At 45.2% G+C, this 21,187-nt stretch overlaps 2 protein-coding genes across 3 annotated transcripts in view; one reads left to right on the forward strand and one right to left on the reverse strand.

Annotated features, from left to right (window-relative positions):
- The window catches only part of trpv6 (transient receptor potential cation channel, subfamily V, member 6), a 16,795-nt gene extending 5,066 nt beyond the window's left edge, over positions 1–11,729 (forward strand). The window contains exons 7-16 of the mRNA XM_086155711.1: positions 436–582; positions 1,802–1,881; positions 1,956–2,091; positions 2,640–2,726; positions 2,804–2,880; positions 5,578–5,743; positions 6,535–6,601; positions 6,677–6,945; positions 10,699–10,805; positions 11,340–11,729. Of these exons, the coding sequence (XP_086011837.1) occupies positions 436–582; positions 1,802–1,881; positions 1,956–2,091; positions 2,640–2,726; positions 2,804–2,880; positions 5,578–5,743; positions 6,535–6,601; positions 6,677–6,945; positions 10,699–10,805; positions 11,340–11,580 (1,377 nt within the window). The 3' untranslated portion in view covers positions 11,581–11,729. The remainder of the gene's footprint in view (positions 1–435; positions 583–1,801; positions 1,882–1,955; positions 2,092–2,639; positions 2,727–2,803; positions 2,881–5,577; positions 5,744–6,534; positions 6,602–6,676; positions 6,946–10,698; positions 10,806–11,339) is intronic.
- LOC147229930 (C-type lectin domain family 2 member E) lies at positions 11,708–21,029 on the reverse strand. 2 transcript variants are annotated; one of them, XM_086155712.1, is made up of 7 exons: positions 20,827–21,029; positions 20,106–20,195; positions 14,276–14,383; positions 13,163–13,219; positions 12,572–12,717; positions 12,385–12,482; positions 11,708–12,277 (listed from the first exon to the last, which is right to left on the reverse strand). In XM_086155712.1, exons 1-7 carry the CDS (start codon positions 20,903–20,905, stop codon positions 12,151–12,153), a joined length of 705 nt encoding a protein of 234 aa, XP_086011838.1. In that variant the 5' UTR covers positions 20,906–21,029; the 3' UTR covers positions 11,708–12,150. The 2 variants fall into 2 exon arrangements, with proteins under 2 accessions (XP_086011838.1, XP_086011839.1); XM_086155713.1 differs by lacking the exons at positions 20,106–20,195; positions 20,827–21,029 and adding an exon at positions 14,461–14,802.
- Between the last annotated feature and the right edge of the window lie 158 nt (positions 21,030–21,187).

Genomic DNA, 21,187 nt, shown 5'->3' on the forward strand with positions numbered 1-21,187 from the left:
GTGTTCGTGTCTAGGAGCAATTCTGTGTGTGAGAGAAGAGTGTGTTTCAGGGTGTTTTATGCATGTATGTATTTGTGTGTGCATATGTCTGGGAGTTAGTGTGTGTGTGTGTAGTTAATTTTATGTAAATGATCCCATTCAATGATTGCATGCTAATTCAATGAATCTGTGCTTATTCAACAATTCCGTGCTAAATCAATGATCTGACGCTACTCTTATCAGTTCATGGTAATTGAATGATTTCATGCCAATCCAAGATTATGTCCCCTGGATTATCCTTTGTAAATTCGTCTGTATTTCTTGAGCGTCAAAGTATCCTGATTTTTTTTTTCAACAAAACTTGGGAAAAAAAAAAAAAAAAAGTCATATGGTCGTAGAGAACCTTCATCGCCGTGATGAAGAGGAGGGTAAGCGGCCCTGCCTCCGTCTCCCCAGGTGTTCCAGCACCTGGTGAACAAGCGTCGCCTGGTCCAGTGGAGTCTGGGCCCGCTGACCTCCAACCTCTACGACCTGACCGAGATCGACTCGTGGGCCGACAAGGCCTCGGTGTTGGAGCTGATCGTGGTCAGTCCTCAGAGGGAGGTAAATGCCAGACACACAGGAAATGACATCACACATCTGCTCTGTGCTGTGGATAATAAGGGTGATTATTGATTGTGATCAATCCCCTTACACCCGGACAAGACTTCAGTCCAGAAACGATGATATATGATAAAAACGTTACTATTATTATTATTCTTGTTGTTGTTGTTGTTGTTGTTGCTGTTGCTGTTGTTGTTGTTGTTGTTGTTGTTAGAAGTAGTCATAGTCATGGATGTAGTAACAGCTGTAGAAGTATATTGTCACTCTCATTGTTATTGCTTTTGTTCTTAATAATGTTATTATTATAAATGTTATTTTGTTGTTAGTAGTAATTGTAGTGGGAGTAGTAGTACTAGCAAGGGAAGAAGTAGAAATATATTATCATCATTGTTACTATTATTATCCTAATTATTGTGTTGCTGTTAGTAGCTGTAGTAGCAGTTGTAGTAGTATATCATTGTCAACATCATCATTGTAATTGATATTATAATTGTTGTTGTGTCAGTAGTAGTTGTAGTAGTAGTAAAAGTTGTAGTATTAGTGAAATTGCAATAGGAGTATATCATCATCATCATCAAGTTTGACAATATGATGAAGAAAAGTAAGTCAAATAAAGTCAATTAAATGCTAAAAAAAATTCTAAACTAAATTAAAAAAATCAACAACAAATCCTGAAAAAAATCTGAAGATAGATTATTATTAGAGTTATTGCTAGTAGTTGTGCTAGCTGTGGAAGAAGCAGTAGTAGTGCATCATCATCACTTTGAATCACATCATCACATCAATTTGAATTACATTAAAAATTTAAGTCCAAGAGTAAATCTTGAAAAGTATCATTTAAAAAAAAACACATTAAATAAAAAAATATGTGTGAATTTGAGAATTTCAGCCTTAAAAATGGCCAAGTGATAAACATCAAGTTTGACAAAAAGATGAAGAAAAGTTCTTAAAAAAAAGGTATTTCAATTTCCATTGAATTTAAAATTAAAAATGAAAGCATAAATCCTGAAAAAAAACATATTAAAAAATCATCTTAAATTAAAAGAATATATGTGTAGATTTTAGCCTAAAAACAATAAAGACATATATTCATAAACAATAACAAAAAAAAAAAAAAAATTGATGGAAAAACCCACATATGAGAAACACTGAAATCTCTTTTTAGTCAATGCAGATGAATTGTTTTTTTATGAGAATTATTTGTATCATTCCCACGCAGGCCCGAGGGATCCTGGAGGTGACGCCCGTCAGGCAGCTGGTCAGCCTGAAGTGGAACCTTTACGGGAAACACTATTTCCGGTAAGTTTTTCCTCACCTTTTGGAGGTCCGGAAACCCAGCGAGGCCTCCAGAAGTTGAACCTTCCCCCCCGCAGGCTGCTGATGATACTCTACCTGCTCTACATCGGGACCTTCACGCTCTGCTGCACCTACCGGCCCCTGAAGGACATCCCGGAGAACTACAGCAAGCCGGAGGGCAGCGTCACCATCCGGGTGCAGAAAACCCTGCAGGTACGACTGGTGCCACCTTTATTATCATTATCAGATCTAGAATTTCCCCCCAAAAATGCAAAAAAAATCTATACATACATGTGTATATATATATATAAAATATATATATAATATATATTATATATATATATATTTATTTATTTATTTATATATATTTTTTATTTATTTTATTTATTTTTATTTATTTTTTTTTTTAACTTGTTTATGTATAAATATTATTTTTTTGAATGTTTTATATGTTTTTATTTTTGAATGTATTTATTCTTACATTTTATATGTATGTACATACATAAAAATATATGTAATATGCTCACATGGTCGTGAGGGGGTGGAGCCAATCCCAGCAGAGGGGCGGGATCAAATGTAGACAGGTCACCAGTCAATCACATATGACATCATCTGACCACTCATTTGGCAAAGCTGCTGGTTTTGGATGCGCACGGTTGTGATTGACAGGTGTCAAATCCCGCCTCCTGCCCAGGGTCTGCTCTGGCCTCCAGGACAAGCACTCTGTTTGGTTGATGAAATGTTTGACGAACATCCTCCAGGAAAGTTATGTGACGTACAAAGACACCTTGCGTCTGGCCGGGGAGATGATCAGCCTCCTGGGAGCGCTCGCCATCCTGCTGCTGGAAGTGAGGTCACGCCAAAAAAAAAACCACACTATTTGCTCGTTTATTAGCGTATTGTTAACGTGCCGCCTCCTCGCCAGATCCCTGACATCCTCCGCATGGGAGCCAAGCGCTACTTCGGCCAGACGGCGCTCGGCGGCCCGTTCCACGTCATCCTGTAAGCGCCCCCACGCAAAATTGCCCAACGGATGTTTGGATTACAATCTGTGCGTGTGCGGATGTGTGAGATAGTGTATGTCCTTTGGCGTGTGTTTGTGTATATATTTCTGTGTGTGTGTTTGTGTGCACGTGTGTAGGAGTGTTTGTGTCGTGGATTGCGCCTAGCCCAAGAAGCGATATGCCACCCTTTTGAGTGTTTACGGTCCGACTCTTCCATCAAAGGACAACATGAAGGACCACTTCCACCGAGCATTAGAAGAGGCTCTCCACCGCGTGTAAAAGGATGACAAGGTCTTCTTATTGCGTGATTTCAATGCCAAAGTGAGGAAGGGAGTAACTCGGAGTCTGTATCGGTTCGGTCAATGCCAACGGCCTGCGACTGTTAATTCTTCTGTGCTGAACACCACTCGACAATCACAAACAGCCTCTTGCAGCTCAACAATGAACACAAAACATCGTGGATGCACCAACGCTCCAAACATTGACACTTGTTGGACGACATTATTATAAGACGTTCTGATATAAAAGATGTCTTGCTTTACCTTGCAATGAGAGGTGTAGAGTGCTGGACAGACCGTCGACTAATTCTAACCAAGCTCCATGTGAAAATACGTCCAGCAGTCCGTCCCCAGAGGTCAGAGGAGAAGAGGTTTCACTGCCCCTGGCTTGAAAACCCTATAGATTGGGACAATCTTTGCCGTTCCCTTGTTGGAAACCCAAGGGACATTGAGTCTTCGCTGCATACAGATGTCTCCAAATGGTCTTCTGTCAGCTTCAGGCTCTATGAGGCAATCCATCGGCAACTGGAGCAGAAAACACCAGGACCGGTTTAACGATAATACAGGCAGAATCACCACCGTGTTTGAGCAAAAGCATACAGTACAGCACACGGTGCCGTACGCAACAACCCCACATCAGCTGCACTCTGACAGAAGAGGCTGACGTGGAGGAGAGAGCTGGAGTCAAGACTGCATGCCCTGCAGGATGAGTGGTGGACATCCAAAGCTAATGAGATACAATCATATGCCAATAACAATGATATGCACAACTTTTATAATACAGTGAAAACATCTATGGCCCAAGGAACTCCTCAGTCTCTCCCTTGAAGGCCTCTGATGGTACAACCCTCCTCAAAGACCAGAAGCTCATCATCGACAGATGGGCAGAACGCTTTGAAGCCCTTCCGAAACCGGCCTTCCCCAACAGTCCCCTCAAAATTGGATGAGTTACCTGATCACCCCACTATTAAAAAAACCTCGATCTCACGCCGACCTTTGAGGAGGTTAGACGCTGAAGAACAGCAAGGTCCTGATCACATCCCTGCAGAGATCTTCAAATATGGAGGCTACCTCTGCACTCGCACACTCTTACCTCTTTATTGCAAACATCTGGCAGCAAGAAACAGTCCCTCAACAGTGGAGGGACGCCAACAATTTCAGGAGGAGTGTAGAGAACAAATCCAGGACATATCCAAGGTTTTCGACACCGTCAACAAGGAGCTCCCGTGGAGTAGCCTAATGAAATGTAGCCACACAAGAAGGTTTGTGACACTCTTTAACAGTTCCACACTGGAATGACGGCACGTGTAAGGCCAGGAATCTGCCTCTTTCAGGGTCTGTACTGGTGTGCGTCAGAGATGTGACCTTGCTCCAGTACTTTTTAATATCTTCTTGCTATCTGTGACACTGCTGCTATGTGAAAAAATCAAGGAGGACAGTGGGATTAGGGTGGACTTCAGGCTCGACAGAAACCTTTTTAACATCCGAAGGTTTCAGGATGTCGCAGAAGAGACAGGATTGTTGTCATCGGACACCACCAAGTGTGTGCATGTGTGTGTGTCGTGAATGTCTGTGAAAGTGTATGTCCATTGGAATATGTGTGTGTGTGTGTGTGGGGGGGGGTGATATGTGGATATATTTATGTTGTATATGTATTTGTGGTGGGGCAGTATATGTGTGTGTGTCTGTGTGGGGGGGCGTGTATGTGGATATATTTACGTTTGTATTTGTGATGGTAGTGTATGTTTCTGTGTGTGTGTGTGTGTGTGTGTGTGTGTGTGTGTGTGTGTGTGTGTGTGTGTGTGTGTATATATTAATGTGTGAGAGAGTATATGTCCATAGGAGTGTGTGTGAGAGGCATGTTTGTATTATTTTTGTGTGAGCATTTGAGTAAGTTTGTGTGTTTGTGTATGTTAGTTTTTTTCTGTGTGTGTGTGTGACAGTGTATGCTGGTTGGAGTGTGAGTATTTGTCGGGGGTGCAAATACAATGACGCCATGCTAATGCACACATTTCATGCTAATTCAATGATTCCATGCTAGTTTTGTGATTCCGTGCTAATTCACTATGTTTATGCCTATTCAATGATTCTATGCTAACTCAATACTTCCGTGCTAATTTAGTGATCTCATACTAATTTGGTGCTTTCATGCCAATTCAATGATTCCATGTTAATACACTGATTCCATGCTAATGCAGCAATTACATACTAATTCAATGATCCTATGCTATTTTAGTAATTCCATGCTAATGCTTTAATGCTAATTCAATAATTCCATGCCAATTCAACGACCCTATGCTAATCTGAGGATTTCATGCTAATTCAAGTATTCCTAACGAAGGACTGTGAGATTTTTGGGTTATCATCTCCGTGTGTGTTTGTGTGTGTGTGTGTGTGTGTGTGTGTGTTTCGCTCAGCATCAGCTATGCCTGCCTGGTGGTACTGCTATGCGTGTTCAGGGCCTGCGGGCTGCAGCACGAGGCTGAGCTCATGGCGGTGTGCCTGGTGCTCGGCTGGAGCAACGTCATGTTCTTTGCCCGTGGCTTCGAAATGCTCGGCCCTTACGTGATCATGATACAGAAGGTGTGTGCACGAACACACACACACACACACACACACACAGGTGCAGATTTAAAGGGGAATATTCAAGGAGAGCGAATCGCCAACCACAACGGGGTTAGCAAGACAAATGTTAGCCTATCCGGTTTGAAGTATTAGCCTGCATTGCTCAAAGGTCGACAAACACACATCCTGCCGCCATGCGCTTCTTGTAACTTCCGTATTCGTCGCTTCACGACTTTCTGCTGGAACTACTTTCCGGCCAAATGACAGGGCTACGGCAGGAAAGCGTTTAACTGCACTAGCCATCCAATTATCGGGGTTTTCCAATCACAACAATTGGATCGAAGGGGCGCCAAATTGACGGGATCATGATGGTGACTGAAAAATATCTAAATTTCTGTGTCACATCTTAAGGCGAGTAGACAAGCGAGTGATGCTTAAAATGGCTGTTTTTTGAATGGAATTCAGGCCCTGGAGGGGCAGAAAAACAGGTAAAGATAAGAACTTTAATAGTCCCAGAACTGGGAAATTATTGGTCAGCAACAGCATAACATACAAAGAACAGGCAGTAAACCAAAATCAAGTTACTTGCAAAAAGTGACCTATCAACTCTCACCACTCAGTGGGATTTTTTACTATTCTTTAAATTTTCTTTTTTCCTTTCCCAAGCTAAGAATGTAAAAAATGAATTGCTTGACTGACAAGGTTATTTGAATTGTCACTTACGCGAAGCTAACTAGCATCAGTTAGTTATCTAGAAAACAGCGAGGTATGGATAGAGACAAATCATTTGTGTGTTTGACAAATCACAGATTATATTCGGAGACCTGACGAAGTTCATATGGCTGAGTTTCATCGTGCTCCTCGGATTTTCTACAGGTGAGTGCAAACAAATGAAAATTTTGAAAATAAAAAAGTAAAGGCTGAGAATGACACAGGACTCCTCCCATTCAGCCCTGTGGATGGTCTACATGACCCTGGATCCCACAACGCTCCCAGCGTACAACTCCTTCCTCGTCACCCTCTTCTCCCAGTTCGAGCTGAGCGTGGGTCTCATCGACCTGCCGGTAGAGCATGGCATCCACACGCCGGCCATCGTCTTCGTGCTGCACTGCGCCTTCTCCATCGTCTCCTACATCCTGCTGCTGAACCTCCTCATCGCCATGATGAGTGACACCCACTGGCGGGTGGCCCAGGAGCGCGACGAGCTCTGGAGAACTCAGGTGTGGTAGTGCTAGCTTCTACTGATGCTAACCAGGTAGCAGTAGGCTTAGGAATGCAGTCGGAGAACCGCATTTTCCAAGAACCTGATTTTCTTTTTTTTTTCTTTCTTTTCTTTTCTTTCTTTTCTTTCTTTTTCTTCTTCTTTACGTTGACCTTTTTGGGGTCATGGATGGTTAAAGCTAATCAAGTAGTTTACCAACTAAAACACAGATATTACAACCGAAACCTACTGGCTTCCGATTACAGGAAGTTTGTGCAGGGGTTTCATGCATTAAAAACCCCGCACAAACTTCCTGTAATAGGCCACTCACTTATGATGCTCACCTTCTCATCTATGGTGCCGATTCCCTCGCCCCAAGCCCGATGCCCCAGGAAGGTTACCTCCTGGCACAGCAACTTGCACCTATCGGGATGCAGTTTCAGGCCCGCCGCCTGGATCGGTTGCAGCACCCGGTGCAGTGCAGCCATAGCTGTGTCGAATGAGCTGCCGTGGGCCAGGATATCATCCAGGAACACCAGACACTCAGAGCGAGGGACATCTGCTAACACCTTCTCCATAAGGCGCTGCAAGGTGGCTGGAGCATTGCAGAGTCCAAAGCAGGGAACCTTAAATTTTCCTTTTCAAGTGCAGAGTGCTGTCTTGGGTCGGGCCACAGCAGAGTGGAACCTGCCAGTAGCCACTCCTTAGTTAGAGGGAGGAGAACCAGGAGGACCCGCCACCAGATCCAGGCACTCATCGACGAGTGGGAGGGGGATAAGAGCCTTTTCTGACGCCATTCGCCCCCCTTCTTTGGCACCGTAACCACTGGAGATGCCCAGGGGTTTTCAGACAACTCAACGATGCCTGCAAGCTGCATCTTGGCCAGTGCCTGCACTGCTACTTCCTGTCGGCCCAAGGGGAGGTGGCGTGGACGCTTTTGTATCGGTGCAACAGTACCTGTATCTATTGAGTGTTGCACCAGGGAGGTCTGACCCAGCCCTGCCTTGTGATAAGGGAAGCAGTCGTGGAACTCCGTCAATAGCTGCCAAAGCTGCTCCTGCAGTTGTGCGTCAAGATTCTCTGCACTCCTTTGCCATACCTCATGCAGTGCTTTTATTTATTTCTCCTCCCAACCTGGTATACTTCCACAGCCCCCGGGCTTCAGTGCTGGGGGCCCCGGGATGCCTGTAGGAACAGCTGGGAGGCATGTGGCCTGCTCTGGCCATTGCTGAACATCTGGGAGGGTTGCATTGCGTGTAGCTTCCCGCCCTCTCTGGTGGCTGTCCCCAACTTAGCAGGTGTGGGGTCCTGGAGGCAGCACTGCTATATGTTGGGTATTTCGAGGCCCCATATTCACCACCTGTCCGTCACTAAAACCCAGGGTAGCTTTACTCGGGTCCAACTGGCAGCCCTTTGCTTGCAAAAAGTCCAGCCCCAAAATACATGAGTCTTGTACGTCTGCTGGGTAGCAGACACAGTATGTGTCATGATCCGCCCCCCCAACTGTGACCCTCACCAGGCCCCTCCCCTTCCTTGGTGCCAGCTCACCAATAACTGTTCGGAGTTGAACTCCTGTGTCCTCCAGCTGAATCCCAACAGGTCGCACCACCGTGACTGTCAATCGACCAAGGCCGTACATAGAATGCCCTCCATGCAGGTGGAAATATGGCAAAAGTCCAAAATGGAAGTTCTCCCCACCACTACCAAGTCTTCTGTCCCCGCAGTCATATGGGACATATGTTGAACTGGTAGAGCACACGACATTGTTGAGGGGTCATGCAGCGTTCCGCCTACTGTGACCCCGCTCTGTTTCCCGCAGCTTTAGCCACGGCAGGGCAGTTGCTTTTCAGGTGCCTGACCCAACCGCAGCCCCAGCAGAGGCGTGCCTGGCCTTCTGTCTGCTGGACTGCTGCCTGTGAGCCACAGTGAGGCCCTCGATCACTTCAGCCACCTCATCCACCCATGGTGGCCGTTGGACAATCTTATCACACTCCCCAGCTGCTCTAACCAGGAGAGTAGCACCCTGTAGGGCAGTGCCTGTCACTATCTCTCTCTCCAGCACATATTCCAGGGCCTCAGTCAGAGTGTTGGGGCCGGGCGTGAATGCGCAGATCAGGAGGGGAAAGTGCTCTGATAAACCGTGCAATTCGGTTTGCACTGTGTTTGGCATTTACACATATGCCGACCTTACCAGCCCTTCAGTATCGTTTGCCAGGGCCTTCAGTGACTCCTCTCCACGTCTTTGACGTCCGTGTAGGTCCGATCTCAAGAGCTCTGAACGAAAACACTGTCCAAAGTGCTGCCCTAGCGCACCAGTAAGTGCGCTGTAATTAGCTCTTTCGCTCGGGTCTATAAGCAGCAGGCAAGACAAAGCATCGTCTGTTAGCCAAAGGGCACGCTGGAGGGCTTTTTGCGCATCAGCCCAGCCAGTTGCATGAGCTAACAATTCGAACGGAGCATGGAAAGCATCCCAGTCCCACTTTTTCCAGCACATGAGGGAAAAGCAATCTTCACTAACCCCCCCTGCAACCAGTAAACAGGGCTCTTCACAGAACAACGATTCATTCTTCACTTTGGCGTGTTTCTGACAATATAGAGCAAGCATACCCTTCTTCCTCCTCCTTCTCCATTATGATACACACCGCACGATCTATCACACCGTCGGAACACTGTGCCAGCGAGGAAAGCTTTTCTTCCTCTAGACGAAATGATAGAACAGTAGGTGTGCTTCTGACACCAGTTATAGCCTTTTAGTCGGGGGAAACACCCGTGTGACGGTAAAACGTCCGTTTAATGAGCAATAGCTGTTGTTGGCTACACCCAGACCACACACGCCTGTATTACAACTTACTGTTATGGCTCAATTCCAGGTAAAACATTTGTTGCACCCCATCTTATCACACTCCCCAGCTGCTCTAACCAGGAGAGTAGCACCCTGTAGGGCAGTGCCTGTCACTATCTCTCTCTCCAGCACATATTCCAGGGCCTCAGTCAGAGTGTTGGGGCCGGGCGTGAATGCGCAGATCAGGAGGGGAAAGTGCTCTGATAAACCGTGCAATTCGGTTTGCACTGTGTTTGGCATTTACACATATGCCGACCTTACCAGCCCTTCAGTATCGTTTGCCAGGGCCTTCAGTGACTCCTCTCCACGTCTTTGACGTCCGTGGGTGTCACTCAAAAAATTCCCAGCAACCCCAAATCACACAAAAAACAAGCAACAACATAATCCCAAACTTTTGTGACTCACTACAGTACATACCTTGTGAGGGGTAGGTTTATACCTAAAGCTAAGCGGGAGGCATGTGATTTTTCAAGCTAGGATGTCAGCTTGTATCTACAGCTGATGGTAAATGCAGCACTTTATACTGGTTTATATTCACCCATGGGCACTGATGGGGACAGAGCTGCCTTGCCAGGTAGCTAAACGCACCATCGGGAGTAACTGGGGGTTCACTTCCTGTTTGCCAACCTGGAATTGAACCCCCAACTTTCCAATCTGATGGCCCCTCTACCAGCTGAGCTAGAAAAAGCAAACCTACATTTTGCAGTTTACAAATACACATGTGGGCTAAAGCTAACATGTGGATGTGTACGTTATTCTAACTCAGCCATGTGAACAGGTTACATGGTGTGGGCATCCTGAGGCCGCGGTGCCACTCCCCCGAAATAGCATCACCTAGACAACATTTCCCATGCCGGGGACACTTCCTGTTTGTTTTGTTTGAAATCTGCAGTGTAGCCTAGCATCACCACAACCCCAACTCTCACGCAGGTGGTGGCGACGACACTTATGCTGGAGAGGAGGCTCCCCCGCTACCTTTGGCCTCGCCTGGGAGTGTGTGGCCTGACCTATGGCCTGATGGAGCGCTGGTACCTTCGGTGAGAACACACCTAGCCTGGAGGGGCAAAGTCACGTGACGCCAACAGTGTTCACCACCACCCCTAGTGGCTGTTGACAGACATAGCAATGGAGACTTGAGTGGAAATCTGCAACCAAATAATATATTATTTAAAAAATATATTAGTATTTGAAAATAATAACATATGAATTGATGAAAGTTAATCCATCCAAAATTATCAGATAAATTGCACGACAATGGGAATTGGGAAAATAACTATCAAATGAAAATACTGTCTTTGGATTTGAGAACTTTGAAATTAATTAAATGAAATGAATTTTAAAGAAAACAATTATGGAATAATTTTACGCATTTTTAAATTTTGTTATGACCGTGGATATAAAATAAGCAAGAAAAGACAAAACTAAAGCTAAACTGAAGGCTGACAATGTTGTTATTGTCACTCTAACTGTTACTGTTATTAGCATCGCTATTATTGTTTTATAACGGTATCATTTCCCCTTGGAGGCGACACGGAAAGCACCTGAAGAGTCTATATTTTTTCACCCTGCAGTGTCGAGGACAGAAATGACGCCATGATGCAGAAGGTGCGGCGCTACGTGAAGGCCTTCGCCAAGGAGGACGAGAAAGGGAGGGTGGAGGAAGAGGCGAAGGATCCTGCTGGATCCAAGACGAGCGTCAGATCTCGGAGCCGGCGGACGGTCGGGGGCTGGCAGACCATACGAAACAGCGCCCTGGGCTTGGATGTGGAGCAGGGGGAGCCAGTGGACGACCACGATATTGTATTCATCTAGAAAATCGGATCACTGTCATTTAACCCGAAGTGGGGGCAGGGCCAATCTGCGGCGGGCAGTATTACACCTTTTTTTTTTTTTTTTTTTTTTTCAAATATACGGTAATAAACAGACATGTAGTGGCGAATGCTTTTAGTTAAGAGTGCTTTTTAATCTGAGAATCATCAAAAAAAATAAAAACCTCAGAGAGAGAGAGAGAGCGCTGCCAAGATTGCAAAACTACAATTTAAAAGCATTGTAAATGGACACAAATCTCACGGAAAATCGGGTCTCGGAAAGGAAGTGGGGTTCCAAACAGGTGGAAATAAAATCTGATAAAAGAAATCCAGTATTGGGCTTGTTTTGGGGGTCCTGGAGCCTATCCCAGCATTCACTGGGGCAATTTAGGGTCTCCAATTAACGTACTTGTATGTTTTTGGACCGCAGGAGGACAGCGAAAAACCCAGAGGAACAAAAAAGAAATCCTCATGTTGCATCTTCAAAATGGCATGATGTAAAATGTTTGCGAAAAATCAGAAACGCTACTAAAAGCGCTAGCCAACGCTTGCCGCCGGTGGAGGTCCTCCCCTCCTACGCCAGCTGCAGATGACAAATGTAGTAGCTGTGGAGGGTGCAAATCTGTCGCTGCCAGTTGTTCCCTTTCATCTGGCCTGCCAGGAGAGCGCAGTCGCCAACCTGGCTCTCGTCCTCCCAGAAGCTGCAGGAGGAGAACCACAACAAGCGGCCATGAGGTCCCGGACCCCTCTAGGGTTACCCATCCTCCAGCACTAACACGAGTTCGGAAACCACCGACGGGAGGCTCACCTCTTTTGCAGGACTGTGTTGTCGGTCCAGGTCCAAGTGGTTCCGTTGAGTCTCAGGCCGATCCAGTACATCAGTGTACCGTACTGGGTCAGGAAGGCCTGGAGGACGGAGCAGCACACACAAGTCACTCGGCCGTATCTTGCGTATTGAGCCTTACAGGGTTTTCGTGCGATGTTTGGTACGGGACCTGTATCTCGGGGGTGTTTACGGTGGCAAGCATCGCTCCCATGGACGAGCAGTTACTCTGGCTCTCATTCCAGCTCAGACGAAATCTGGACAGGAAGAAGCAGGACTTTCCAGAGAAGAGCCACCCCTTGGGGCAGTGCGTACAAGCTGGCGAGGAAACATATGGCAGTGTAAAAAAAAAAACAGAGTTCTCAGCACCAGCCATTTTTTATTTTAGTCTTAGTCAGGGAGTTCCCTAGGGTTCTACTCTGGGGCCATTTATTTTATTTTTTTTTGTTTTTTCGATTAACCCACTTCCTCCTCGGCCGATAGACTTTTCTCAGAAGGAAACGGCCACCACCCAACACACCCGTCGGCAAGAATAGAGTCTCGTGATGGAGAGATCAACCCGTCGCCGTGTGGTCGCTAACGCGCCCAAGAAAGGAACACGGCAAGCCTCGGTGTGCATGAGTGTGAACTCTTGTGCATTTCTTGAACTTGTTCGCCAAGGAAATGACAAGGCTAATTAAAGTCAAATAGACCAAATTCAACTTCCTCTGAAGAGTGACATTTTGGTAAGGAAAGCAGAAGAATCATGAGGTTTCAGACTCACTCGAGGGTTGGACATGCTGTATCTCGCACTGCTCCATGACACACTCCTTCTCACCTTCTGGTAATGAACAGGGGGAGAAAAGTGTGTGACGACTGAAAGGCAAATTTACATATTTTAAATATATAAATATATCAAATTATTCAAAATTTTTTGGGTCATTTATCAATTGTATTTATAATTTACAGGTCATTACATTTCAAGGTTGGATTTTTATTTTCCTCTTTCTTTGTTGTTTTTTTCATATGTTTCTTTCTTAGGGAAATTCTCTCCAAAGTACTCCAGAGTACGGGGTACAATATTCTATATACAATCTATTGCACATTTTTAAGCTAATTTCTCTTTGATCTTGAGGTCATTCATTTTTGTCACTAAATTCTTATTTATTTCACTTTTTTGGGGGGGATTATTGTGATTGAGTGATTGGTCACACAAACTGATGCCATGTCTCAAGATTAAAGGGTAAACAAACATGGCCGTCAAATGGCTAGCTGTCGTTAGCGCAGCCATCAGCTCTACTGTTCCTTTTAGTGGTAATTTCTTCCAAATATTGCAAATTATTGCAATTTCTTATTAAATTTTGATGGTATTTTTTCTGAATGATCTGTTATTTCAAAATAAATTTGGGGGGGTAATTCTCCGGCATATTCCCGAGTAACTATGCATCCATTCCCTTCCAAATAATTCCAGTCATTTATTTCAATTTTGTTTTACATTTCAACAGATTTTTTTTCCAACACCATCTCAGTCATTTAAAAATTATTTTTTTGGGTAATGTTCCGGCTTATACCAAACTAACTATGCTCCCCATTGCAAATAATTCCAGTCATTTATTGTTTTTTTGTTGGCTTTTCTTTTTCTTTTTTTTTACATTTTAATTGTCTCTTTTCCAAAAGTAACTCAGTCATTTCTAAATACTTTCATGGGTCATTTTCAGGCACATTCCCAAGTAACTATGCTCCCCCTTGCAAAAAATTCCGGTAATTTGCTTTTTTTTTTTTTTTTTTTTTTTTACATTCTAACAGATATCTTTTTTTTTTTTTTTCAAAACTATCTCGGTCATTTACAATATGACCCCCCCCCCACCACCTTCCCATATCAATTGTCCACACTCACGTTTGAGGGAAAGGAGGAGGATGACCACCACCAGCAGGATGGAGGAGAGAAGGGCCAGAACCAGGCAGGCAGTTCGGTACAGTCTCAGCTTCTGCGCCGTCGCCTTCTCTGAGAGCCGGGAGGGATAGAATAGAGCATAAGCGCATTTGAGAGAGCGAACTCCCCCCTTCTTCTCCCCTTCCTACCTTCCTCCCCTGCCAGTTCCACACCTAGCTTGGACCCAACTTCCCCTTCTTCTTTTTCATTCTCTGCATTGTAAATCTGGCAAAACTTGATGTACATGAGAAAACTGAAGCGCACTCCACCCCAAATAAAATGAGGAGCAGGATATCGGAGCCCGACGTTCTATCGACTGCTCCCGCAGACAGTAATGGCCGTCTTCCATGGGGGTGGAGGATGTGTGTCCCCCTCCTTTTTCCCGTCGCCACGGTTACGTGACGTTCATCGACTCCCAAACATATCTTGTGGCACAGTTATCTTTTTGTCCTTCCTCCCGTGTTGGATCTCTTATCTGCCTTCCGGCTTCCCGTCTTGCCAGATCTAAACAAGAGCGTGTCCTCAGATGCCCTTCCCTTTTTTCACCCAAACACATTTCACATTTGCAATATGAGAAAAAAGGATTGTGTGAACAGTAATCAACACCTTATAACACCCTTATTAGCATTATAATGTGCTATAAAAGAGTAACAGCCATGTTTACTGTTGGATGAAACAACCTGTCAAGATTAATAAACTGCATGAGGATATGTGTGATGAATAGTGCACAAACGGACATGAAGACTGCACATGTAACAGCCATAAATGTGGATGTAAACAACCCCACATGTTGATAAAAACGGCGCACATGTTGATACTGGAAGTACAAATGTGGCCAAAAAAAAGTACATGTGTTGGCACTAAAAAGTTCAAATGTGAACAAAAGCAATGTACGTGTAGATGTTAACAACAAACATGCACACGTTAAACATGCACAGAGACATAAACAGTGCATGTGTAAACAATAACAGTGCACATGTGAACATAAATTGCCAACATGTTGTAATAAAAATGGGGCACATTTTAGCAAAAGCTGCTCATATTAGCATAATCTGCACATGTTAGCATAATTTTTACATGCTATTGAAATCTGCATGTTAATGTATTCTGCTCCTGTTTGCGTGATTTGCTCATGTTAGCATAATCTGCACATGTTAGTGGATGAGCGCTTCTTGGACTCAGGCCGGGAGCTGATCACTCCCTGATGGGTCACCTGGGTGACGGGCTCAGATGTTGAAAGACCTGAAATCCCCCATGATCCCAGGTACTATCACTGATGTGTCCAAGATTCTGCATCAGAAGATATATTTAATAACCAATCTGCTCATGTTAGTGTAATCTGCACGTTAGCATAACTGGATGTTTGGTGAATGTGCAGCCAGAGCAGCGCTCAAGGAACAGCCTCAGAGAGTCCAAAGGGGGGCCAGTCCAGGATGCATCCCACAGTCCCCAGCAACCACTCACTCCAGAGGACCTTGGTGAGACGCAGGAGGAGCCGGGCCAGGAGTCACCCCACAGCGGCCAGAAAAACTCCATGCTCAGCAGGCCCAAGAGCCAGATATTCCACAACCCCAATGACAGGTTAAGTGGCCTCCTGCCAGTAAAGCAAGAGAGTGGCAGAAGCTTGATAATGATTTGGATGGTATCCTGGAAGCTACTATGAAAGGAGGGGCAGACAAGAAACTCCAAACAATGATCATCAGCATCACCGCTGAAAGGTTTGGTCCAGTGGAGAAGCGCTGAGCAGTACTCCAAGAACAGCAGGGCAGAAAAGATCTCACAGCTACAACAGGATCTCAGAGACCTAAAGAGACAATTCAAGGGTGCAAGAAGGGACAAGAAGCCAGGGCTGACAGAACAACTTGGTGTCCTTAGGAAAAAGCTGCTTACCCTCTGCCGGGCAGAATGGCACAAGAGGCGGGCTAAGGAGAGAGCCAAAAGATGTGCGGCCTTCCTAGCTAACCCTATTGGGTTTTCCAAATAACTGCTAGGCCAGAAGCGCAGTGGCCACCTCTCATGCAGAAAACAGGAGGTAGACTCCTACCTTCACGACTCGTACAGTGATGCAGAACGAGAGAAGAGCCTCGGCGAATGCAGAGACCTGATCAAGCCACTGGAGCCAGTCTGTGATTTTAACACCCAAGTACCCAGTTGGAAATAAATCCAAACGATGGTCAAGGCTGCGAGAAACAACTCAGGACCTGGACCTAATGGAGTACCTTACATGGTGAGCAAGAGATGCCCCAAACTCCTGCACCATCTGTGGAAGATCTCAAGGGTGATCTGGAGGAGGGGGAAGGTTGCAGAGCAATGAAGGGGTGTGGGTTCCCAAAGAAGACAAGTCAACCTCCGAGCAGTTTCGGACCATCTCATTGCTAAATAGTGAGGGGAAGATATTTTTTAGTATGCTTTCCCACCGACTGATCCCAGGGGTACCACGGTGCCTTGAACACAGCGGCATGGTGACACAACTGATCAGAGATACTCAAGAGAGGAAAAAATATCTATCTGCACTTTGGCGCGGCCAAGTCAATGTGTACAGCTCCATACCCCACAAGCTAGTAGAGGCAGAATTGGAGAGGCACCATGTCCCTGGCAACATCATGGATTATTATAACAGCTGTTACCTGAGATTCACCTCTGGCCCAGTTACATCTGAGCAGCACCAACTAAAGAAAGGGATCAGTGGATGTACCATTTCAGTGATAGTCTTTGCCCTGGCCATGAACATGCTGGTCAAGTCTACTGAGCCAGAGTGCAGAAGGCCCAAAACCGAGTCCGGAATCAGTCTGTCCCCCGTAAGAGCATTTATGGACGATCTGACGATCTAACAACGTCAGTCCCAGGATGCAGATGGATCCTCCAGAGCTCGGAGAGGCTTACCTCCTAGGCCCGCATCCGCTTCAAGCCAGAGTAGTCCAGGTCTCTAGTCCCGAGGGGAGAGAAGGTGACTTACCGGTTCCACTTCTCACTAGGAGGTACCCAGATTCCATCAGTCACTAAGAAACCTGTGAAAAGCCTGGGGAAAACCTTCGAGTGCTCCATGAAGGATGCCGTTTCCATCAGGGCAACCAATGAACAGCTGGAGTGCTGGCTGACGACAGGTGATAAGTCAGGTCTCCTGGGGAAATTCAGGGCATGGGTGTACCAGCATAGCATCCCGCCCAGGATACTGTGGCCATTGCTGATGTATGAATTTCTCATCTGCATTTTGGGTTTGAGATGAGGGTCAGCATCCACCTCCGGTGCTAGTTGGGGCAACCTAGAAGTCTAAGCAGCATCACCCTGTACTGCAAAAACAACAAGCTGATTCTACCAATCAGTAGCTTCATGGACAAGTTAACAGTCGCCAGAGTGAGGGAGGTTCTCCAGTATAGGGAATTCAAGGACCCAAAAGTTGCTCTAGCTGGAATCAAGGTAAGGACTGGCAGAGGGTGGAAGGTGCAGGAGGCTCTGGACCAGGCAGAAGCATGGCTGTCCCACAAAGAGCTTGTGGGGTCTGTGGCGACCAGTCAGGCAGGACTGGGAACCATACCATCAACCCACCTTAGGAGGCTCAGGGGCACAGAGAGGTGGAACATGGTCCAACTCGAAGTGAGGTCTGGAGTCGAAGCACCCAATGGCGTGCAAGCCAGTGAGTGCTTCGACTTGGGTTTAGGCAAGAAGGCATTTGGACCACGGCCTGAGCTGTGGAGGGCTGAACTCCTCTGCATTTGATTTCTCATCCAGTCCATCCACGATGTCCTGCCCAGCCCATCAAACCTCTTCCTTTGGGAAAAAGTCAGAACCCAAGCATGTCCCTTGTGCCTAGGAAGTGGAACTCTGAAGGACACCCTTAGCAGCTGTCCTAAAGTGCTCGGAAATGACCGCTATCACTTGCGCCACGACCGGGTGCTGAAAGCAGTTGCTGAGTCCATCAATACTGCCATCGAATCCAGCAAGCACTTGCAACGACCGAGGTGTGGAATAACATTCATTAGAGCAGGAGAACAACCTCTTCCCCAACCGAAGGCCCGAACAGTTCTCCTGAGAACAGCAAAGGACTGGCAGCTAAGGATGGACCTGGGGAAACGACTGAAGTTCCCTGAAAACATCATGGAAACCAGCCTTAGGCTACACATCGTCCCGCACTCTGAGTCATCCAAGCAAGTTATCATTTTGGAGCTGACAGTGCCCTGGGAGGAGAGAATGGAGGAAGCCAGTAGGAGAAAGAGGGAGAAGCACGTAGAGCTAGTGGAGCTTTCCCACAGACGAGGGTGGCGTGCATGATGCCTATCCGTTGAGGTCGGGGGAAGAGGCTTCTCAGGGAAGTCACCCTGCAAGACCTACAGTCTCATGGGCGTCACAGGTGTACGCAAGAGGAGAGCCATCAACTCAGCTTCAGACGCTGCTGAGAGCCTCCCTGATAGCTGTGGATCAGTGGGACAAGAAGTGGAGGAGTGCTTCTTGGACACTGATCCCTCCCAGCGGGTTTCCTGGCTCCAAACCCCCCGTGATCCCAGGAAACATCACTGATGATGTGTCCAAGATTCTACATCACAAAATGCATCTAATAACCAATCTGGTCCTGTTAGCGTAATGTGAGCATTTAGACAAACATTGAAAATGTATATCGGCATATGTAAAAGGTGCACAAGTAACAGTGCAAATGTGGACATAAATACAGCACATGTAAGCATAAATTGTAGCCCGTTGGTACAAACAGTGCACATGTGGACATACATAATGCACATGCGTGCTCACAAGCAGTGCACATGTTAACATAATGTGTGCACAGGTGGACATGATGACATAAAAATGACAAATGCAGACAAAAACATTGACAAAGGTTGAAATTGGAAGTGTGACTGTAGATATAAACAGTTTATATTTAGTGCATTATGGACAGATAGTGCTCATGATAACATAATGAGTGCACATGTTGAGACTAAAATCACAAATATGGACAAAAACATGGTAAATGAGGACCTAAACCGTACACGTGTGGACATAAATGGTGCACGTTTGGACGTGAAAAAGTGCACGTTGATGCAAATAGAGAACATGTACTGTATACAGTATATATTAGCGATGTGCAAGTAATGAACGAATCATTCAGAGCTCATAAGTCATGGAACTGACTTATGAGTCACAATTCCTCATCTCTGTCAACGCGGCCGGTGTTGTGTTTGTGACAAAGTTGGAGAGAAATGAAAGAAAGGCACGGAAGAGTGAACGTACGTTCACACGCAAGCCAGTTCAAACACCATCGAATACACTCGAATCAATAGCATCGGACCGAATCTTCTTTAAGATTAGACAAATTTTAACTGACGGAAGAAACATTCCTGGAAAGATGTGTGAGCTTGTTTCTACAGACAATGCCAAAGTTGTCACGGTGATCGCAACTTCCCATCATTGCTTTAGTAAATTTGTGCAACATCATGCTAAATTGTTCGCTCTCAGTTTGGTATATTTTTGCAAGGAGGATTTTATATTTATGATAATCTATGGAGGGAAAAATATATTTTCCTAGAATTTACGTCCTTTCACTTTTCTTTCACTATGAAATGGATTACTTCCCCATTTCAAGCAAATCCGCAGGGACTGGGAATGGTTGGGGGATGGCGTACATGACATTGCATCCACGCCCTGCTGGTGACTGACTCAGTGACTGACTCGGTGGCTGAAACGACTCAATAACCCGGTTCTCTAGTTGTCATATGAACTCAGGTGAGAAAGACAATCAGGTTACCCATCACTAATATGGATGGACAGACAGAAAAACAGATTGATAGATAGAGAGATGCCCCACCGGGTCTATCCTTGGACGAAAAAGGGGGGTGGAGGGTCTCGGAGTAGATGTCCTCGGTTGGGGCCTGAAGGACAGAGTAAGGATTGCCCTCTGCAAAAGACAAATACGTACATTAAGAATAGCAGTGTGGCTCTGATTATTATTTTTTTTTTGTTGAGATAACAGTCTGGAAAGTGGGTCATTTCCTGACACGGCAAGTATTTTACTTTTGTTCTGATATCTAAATGCTGTCACGTACACACGAGAATTTTCAGGGTGATTTGCAGTACAGGATTATTTCCTTCTTGTGTTTTATAATTTTATTATTATTATTCTTATAATTATTATTCTTTAATGTTTAAATTATTAAATATTGTTTTAATGTTTTGCTGTTTGAGCCCTTTTTGGAGAAAAGCAAAATTCAACATTTGTGTCGAAAAAAAAAACACTTAAAAAGCCTTTCAGAATTTTTTTCATCATTTTATTTTTAATATATGTTTTATTTAAATTCCTCAATCCGTTCATGCAATATAAAATCATGAATCAGGCTTTAAAAAAATCAATTTCTTCTCTAAGGAAAAAAAAAATTACATTTCTTGTGTTTTTGGAATCCTGTACCTTTAACCTCAAGCTCTCAGGAAAATAAATAAATTTCTTCATTTTTTTTAAATCCCATGCCTTTCACCTCAAATTTCAAGCAATAAAAAAATAAATAAAAAAATTTGTTTATAAAATCCCATACCTTTAACTTTGTTCTCTGGTGGCTGCATGGCCTCTGTCTCCTCTTTCTTCTCCTCTGTCTCGATCTCCGTCATCTCCATGGTTCTCCCTTCGCTGAACTCCTGGGACTTTCGTTTCACTGAGACGGAGTTGAGGGGGGGCAAATAAAGAAGTCTCTTGTTGCTCGTGATCTAAAAGCCAGACACTTTTGACTTGAAAGCAAGCAGAGCAACTGAAGCACAATGACACTTCCCCTTAAATAGTCGAATCATCCCAGCCTGTCAGACGCACCCACCTTTTTGAAAAAATGTCCAGCGCTCCAAGTTAGAGCGAACAAATAAAACTGACCGTGATCGAGCAGGAACTCGCAAACATACAAACAT

This window comes from Fistularia commersonii, chromosome 11, assembly GCF_037954325.1.
Source record: "Fistularia commersonii isolate RoL2024-O1a breed Wild chromosome 11, RoL_Fcom_v1.0, whole genome shotgun sequence".
Taxonomy (NCBI): Eukaryota; Metazoa; Chordata; class Actinopteri; order Syngnathiformes; family Fistulariidae; genus Fistularia; species Fistularia commersonii.

What these genes read in the sequence shown, in the direction of transcription:
- LOC147229930 (XM_086155712.1), bottom strand. Translation starts at nt 20,905, where the DNA reads ATGGAGATGACGGAGATCGAGACAGAGGAGAAGAAAGAGGAGACAGAG. An exon ending in ACCAGAGAACAAAGTTAAAG is followed by an intron (nt 20,196 to 20,826) that starts GTATGGGATTTT and finishes TGTCTTTTGCAG; the next exon opens with AGGGCAATCCTTACTCTGTC. An exon ending in AACACAGTCCTGCAAAAGAG is followed by an intron (nt 12,278 to 12,384) that starts GTGAGCCTCCCG and finishes CTCCTCCTGCAG; the next exon opens with CTTCTGGGAGGACGAGAGCC.